The sequence below is a fragment of the Jaculus jaculus genome, chromosome 5 (assembly GCF_020740685.1).
Source record: "Jaculus jaculus isolate mJacJac1 chromosome 5, mJacJac1.mat.Y.cur, whole genome shotgun sequence".
NCBI lineage: Eukaryota > Metazoa > Chordata > Mammalia > Rodentia > Dipodidae > Jaculus > Jaculus jaculus.
Genome location: NC_059106.1, coordinates 157,910,799 through 157,916,841, shown reverse-complemented (window position 1 = coordinate 157,916,841; position 6,043 = coordinate 157,910,799). Strand labels below are relative to the sequence as shown.

The following is a 6,043-nucleotide window of genomic DNA, read 5'->3' as shown; positions in this document are numbered from 1 at the left end:
GTCAATGAAAGTATTCCACTGGTGTAAAGAATACTAACTTTAGAAATACAGTATACTTTAGATGGTAGCTAAAAACCTAGTACTGAACATTATAGCTGGTGAACATTCCTCTGCGTGTTTAACACTGGTGCAACATATGTGCAGATTTTGAAAGCCAAACAATCCTCTTCCTAAATTTTTGAGATTCTATCATTTGGAACTAAGGTTAATCTATAGTCTAATACTGTACACATAAGTAGCTTACAGCTCCTGGCACTGTATTTATCTTCCCAGAAAAGACACCTGCTTTACTCATCTGATCCTCTGCGCAGACATTCCCTTGTGTTTAAATAAAAGGTTCTTTTCTATCAACACTGCCCCCATATATCTTTTACTCCTCTACCTTTGATAAGAGACAAAGTTAAGGCATCACACTTTTGGTGTTAAGACTGAAATTACTTACTAAATTTCAAGTAGTAAACATGTTTTTTTTATTAAAAAGAAGTGGAATCAAGATTTACCAAGCTGTTTCCCCAAGGTTCGACTAATGTGAAGTTATGATCATTTCTTAGGAAAACCTCTCAGAATTCTGCAGTATATATTTGTAGTTCTTCACTATATGGGAGGTTCTATGTTCTGCTTAAATGCTTAATCTGAAATAAATACTAAAAGCATACATATCAGGATGTCTACCTAAGTCCATATTGCCATCTCATCTTACTTTATATCCAGTTAATACAAGATTAAGAAGCTCCAAATGTCAGTTAACCTTTCCTCTTAAGATGTGCAAGTAGCCTAATAATTGCAAATTAGTAACTGAGCACTCAACTTGTGTCACTAAAATATTGTCCAAGCCAGCTGTCCCTCACCTCACAAGTGTTGGTATAGCTTGCCTCAGTTGTTGGAACTCCATGTGAAGATAAACTATCACCTACAAGTTAGTTGCACTGATTAGCTATGTCCAACTTTATACACTTGTTCCTTTTCAGAATGCCGCAGGTCAAAAAAACACAGTGAAAATGTCGCCTGTGAATATCTAAGGGGGAAAAGTACTACATAAAAGTAGTTTCTGATTTGGGTTCTGTTTCCTTTCTGATTTATAAACAGGATTTGCAGAATTGGAAGTGTTTACTGGAAGATGATATGGCCAATGTAGGGAGCCTTAAGTGAAGAGCAGAGGTCTGTCAGACCTACACATCTAGAATTGTAAGAAAAAAGAAGCCCATAAGGCCATCAAATATCTAGTCCAGTCCTTGGACAAATGTCAAGGCTTTGGAAACCAAGAGTAAGAGGTGACGACTAATCTATGATATTGTTCAAATTCCCACCTCCCCTAGTAAAATCTCCACCCTCCCAGATCCCCAAGCGTGATTTTGCACAACAAGTTAAATAAAAGTAAACTGTTTATTAAAAGATACAGCAAAGATACAGATACAGAGATACATACAAAGATACAGATATATATATATTTACATATATATACAGTCTTGCTGTTCTCATGTGCACTGTATTTAGCAGCACGGTATTTAATCAGGCGGCATTTCAATGGGGCTGTTTTGACACTTGGCATTGTTTCTGCATCATTTTGACAAGATACAACTATAGCCTTGTTGAAATCTCAATGTATAAATTCCACTTCTCCGACTTTTAATAGTAGCAAAGAGGGGGAAGGAGAAGGGAATGGAGTACCAAGGCTGAACATTAGGTTAAACACAAGAATTCAAAAGGGCTAAGGTAGCACAGGGCAGGGTGAATGATTTAAAGGCTATCTGACAACCCAAAGATATATAGTAAGAAATCATTACTTTAGGGCAGTGGGCTATGTACCCAAGATGTTCACATCAGACTACATTGACCTTTTCCAATCCAGTTCTTGTGTTAAACCTGAAGATCTGCCTTCTTTCCCCTCAATCCCTCCACCCAATAAACTTGCTACCACCAAAATCTAGAACTATAGAGCCTAGAAGCAAAACGGGAGGCTAAGTAGTTGTACCTTGGGCTACCTTCCCACAAGTGCAAGGAGGGCCCAATGTTGGGTAGGGATGTGATAACACTTTTCTCTGCAATTCGATGCTTTTCACTTTGTGGCTTCGTTCCACAAAGTGAATTGCATCGAGTTACTGTCAAATGAGAAGCTGCGGGTTGTTTCATCTGTCGTTTAACCCGGCCCTGCCGTTTAACCCGGCCCTAAGAAGAGTGAAACAGAATCCAAATCAGATATAAAATAACAATAAAATGGAAGATTCAGATATAATAAATAAAAACATATGATATTCCTACTACTTACCTCTGAGGGTAAACTGCTGCTGAAAACATTATCGTCATCTTTATTTTCTTCACCATTTTTCTCTACAGGAACCCACTCTCCATAAACACTATCTGCCTCTTTTTTACGATGCTGAGATCCAGATGACACAGGAAATTCTTTTGTTAATGTCACCTGGCTTTTTGGTGGAGTTGGCTTTGCTGCAGCAATCTATATATAAAATATAATAGTTCTTAATTAAAAATCAATGGCAGAAAACAGAAGTGGTTTCTCAAGAATTTCAAAAAACTCTGAAGATGTTACTTTTAGAGGAAACTTTGTCACTTAATACACTCAGTTACCTACAAGTTTTAAATAGCTACATGAATCTCATTGATCAAGCAGAAATACTTACATTGAGATTGAAAAAAATGGGCTTGGGTTCACTGAGTTTAAAGGGATGATGGTAAAAAGGAGGTTCTTCTTCCTCTTCATCCGAAACATGAGGTTTGTTCACAATTACATCATCATCTTCTTTACTCTGTGCAATCTGTTTGCATTTCTTTAAATAAAAACAAAAGATACATTTAAGGTTTATATAAAGTAGCAAATTTTTAAAGGATCTTATAAAATCAACTTACAAAATTAAACTAGCTTAATGAAAGATGGTGGAAAAATAATTTAGATTACTATTATTTAAACACACACTGGCTGCTCAGTCAGTCAACAACATTTATTGAGCACCTACTATGTGCAGAGCACTGTACTGGGCACTGTCTTGGGAAGAATACAAAAAAAAAAATGTAGAAGACATGGTCCCTGCTCCCAAGGAGCTTACAATCTAATACAGGAGACAAAAAGTACATATACATAAAATAATTGAAAACCTTTTTACAGAGCAACACAGTTAACAAGTGCAAACTGATATAATACAAACTGAGTACTTTAAGTGCTAAAAGAACAAAAGCTTAAAAGAGAATAGTCAGGCAGAGTGTTTAAGAATCAAAGATTATTTCTTGAAGAGTTCTAAGCCAGATTTCCATAGTGAAGAACAAGGATTCAGAGCGAAAGGAAAAGAAAGTCATCTTGGTCTGGTGGTGGTAAAAAATGTAAGGAAACACTTAGAAGGGACAAGAGTGCAGAAGATGAGACTAAAAACAGCAAAATGCTCATATTCATAAAATTCTGTATGAGCTTGCATTTGGTAAGTAAGCAAGAGAAGCTTTTGCTAGGTCTTTTAAGTTATAATTTATACTGTAATGAGTCGAAGTAAGAAAGCAAATTAAGAAACTTTATGATCCACAAATGCGTGGCTAAATAAAATATCTGAAACATCTGTGGCAAGGTAGATAGTAGCATGTCTCCATAGATGTTTTTAAAAATGAATTTTCTCAAGGAGTATAACTTAAGAAATGGAAAATAAGGCATGACACAGAGGGTGCAACTGATGTAGACCAACACATAAAGCAAAGTCGATTCCTTCCTGAGAAGCAAAGGAAAAGACTCCATTTATAAAAAGGTCAGAGTAAATTTGGGTAGACCTGTCTATACAAGCAGAATTTTTCACATCTATTATCAATTTAAAATATTACAATAGAATTAAAAAAGCTCACTTAGCCAAAAACACAAGAGTATATCAAGCATGTAACCAATGGGAACAGAATATATATTGACAGTGGCAGGCTAGCATAAGGCTAGCCAATAACAAGTTTCAATATATGAAACAGTGTGGTATTTCTGGATCCTAGCAGCAATATTTCAGCATCTCCCCTCCCCCCCCAAAAAAACAATAAAACAAAGCTTCCCCAAAAAGCCTTAATTTGAAAAGATCAAATTTTAAAAACAAAAATAAGTATATTTAAAATGTTACTGCCAAAACCCGAACCGCAGGAAGAACTGATAATGGCCGGCCATTATCGCCAATGGCTGGTACCAAACAGCCAAAACCCGAAATGTTGATGCGAAAGAAGTTCCTTTCAGGCAATGGCCAGCTATTCCCATTAATTTCCAAGCTCCGGTGGCAAAAGATCATTTCTGAAGATTGTCTGTGTCTTTGCGTATATGCAGTACACTCGTGGCGATCAGTGAACACGTCGTGAATGGAAACGAAACTGTAGGCGAGCTTCTGCGTGTTGCTCACTCAACACCTCCTCCATTCAAACGAACCGTCCCACTCCTCAGTCAGTTTGGCTTCTAAAACTGGAAAGCAAAAGTAATGGGAAGTAACTTTTAGCTAGCGGAGCTTAGCCATCCCGGATAATGGCCTGCTAAACAGAGCTTCTGCCGCTGCCACATCTGTATTTCGGGTTTTGGGCACTCGGTGCCAGCCATTATCAGTTCAGCCCACAATTCAGGTTTTGGCACGCTCCAGAGTCAACATCTCTGGAATAATCCATTTAAGAATGGAAACAAAGTCTGTCTAGCTTACCTCAGTTAGTTCTTCTATGGTGGCTCCTCCAGACTTTTTAGCAACCTTCTCTTCTATTGTAGGTGGAGGTGCAGGCTTTAAGTTTGGCGGTAGAGGAACACCAGCCTTAGCACACATGGCAGCTGCATTAGCTTTGGCTATTTCAAGTAACTGAGCCTTATCTGCAAGAAGAAAAATATAAGAAGCAGTTTCCCTAAAGGCTGTACATTTGATAGCATCAAAAATATTATACAAGGGGCTGCAGAGACAGCTAAGCAATTAAGATGCTTGCCTGCAAAGCCTAAGGAGCCAGGTTTGATTCCCTGGAACCCACATAAGCCAGATGCACATGGTAGCATTAGCACATTTGTCTGGAGTTTGTTTGCAGGGGCTAGAAGCCCTGACACACCCATTTCTCTCCCCCTCTCTCTGATAAATAAAATATTTTTTAAAAAGTGCTATATGATAGTAAAATTAATGGCATCAATATTCTGCCCTAATTTACAGCTATGGTCAAAACACTCGTGGGTTGAGTTTTAGTAAGTGACACGGAGAGAGGCCTCAGCAGTTAAAGGCACTTGTCTTTATGCTGGGTTCAATTCCCTAGTACATATACATAAGGCCAGACACACATGCATCTGGATGAGTTCATGTCCAGTGCCAAGGAGGCGCTGGTGTGCCCATTCTCTCCCTCCCTTCCTCCATCTATCCCTCTCAAATACACAAAAACTTTGAAATAATTAAGTCTACTTGTTTTCTATTCAAATACTACACAAAATACCTATGAAACTGTGATAACCACCTAGCCACAAATTCTACAACAAACTGGCCAAAGCCAACAACTTTATTTCTCAAAATTACCATGATCTTAAAACTACTCTCAAACTGGGCGTGGTGGCTCATACCTATCTCAGCACTTGAAAGGCTAAGGGAAGAGTATCAGTAATTCAGGTAGAGTGTACTCCACTGTAGCCTGGGCTACAGTGATACTCTACTAAAAAAAAATTTGTGTGTGTGGACTGGGGAGATGGCTCAGCAATTAAAGGTACTTTAATTAAGCAATTAAAGGTACTTTGCAGAGACTGTCAACCCATGTTCAACTCTCCAGTACCCACATACAAGCCAGATGCACAAAGTGATACATATGTCTCAAGTTTATTTACAATGACAAAAAGGTGTACACACATACACACACTATCTCTCTGTGCTCACAAATAAAAATTCATTCAAAAACATTTTTTAACAACTCTTGTTTTCAGCCTGGGGAAGTAGCTCAGTTGACCCTGAGTTAGATGACCAGTACCACATAAAACCAGGTTTGGTGGCACATGCCTGCAAATCCCAGCATTCAAGTGGTGGAAGCCAAAGGATCAGAAATTCAACACCAGCCTCAGATACACAGCAAGTTCAAT

The 6,043-nt window shown here is 38.1% G+C and overlaps 1 protein-coding gene across 5 annotated transcripts in view; it reads right to left on the bottom strand.

Moving 5' to 3' along the window:
* Positions 1-6,043, bottom strand: part of Son (SON DNA and RNA binding protein) — a 38,159-nt gene that overhangs the window by 14,982 nt on the left and 17,134 nt on the right. For 3 of the 5 annotated variants that reach the window (XM_045149571.1, XM_004654447.2, XM_045149572.1), the window contains exons 4-6: positions 4,653-4,813; positions 2,640-2,786; positions 2,267-2,455 (exon numbers count right to left, since the gene is read on the bottom strand). In XM_045149571.1, the coding sequence (XP_045005506.1) occupies positions 2,267-2,455; positions 2,640-2,786; positions 4,653-4,813 (497 nt within the window). Of the gene's footprint in view, positions 1-1,364; positions 2,167-2,266; positions 2,456-2,639; positions 2,787-2,954; positions 4,424-4,652; positions 4,814-6,043 lie in introns of those variants that run through there. The other 2 variants (XM_004654449.2, XM_004654451.2) reach the window with 2 other exon arrangements.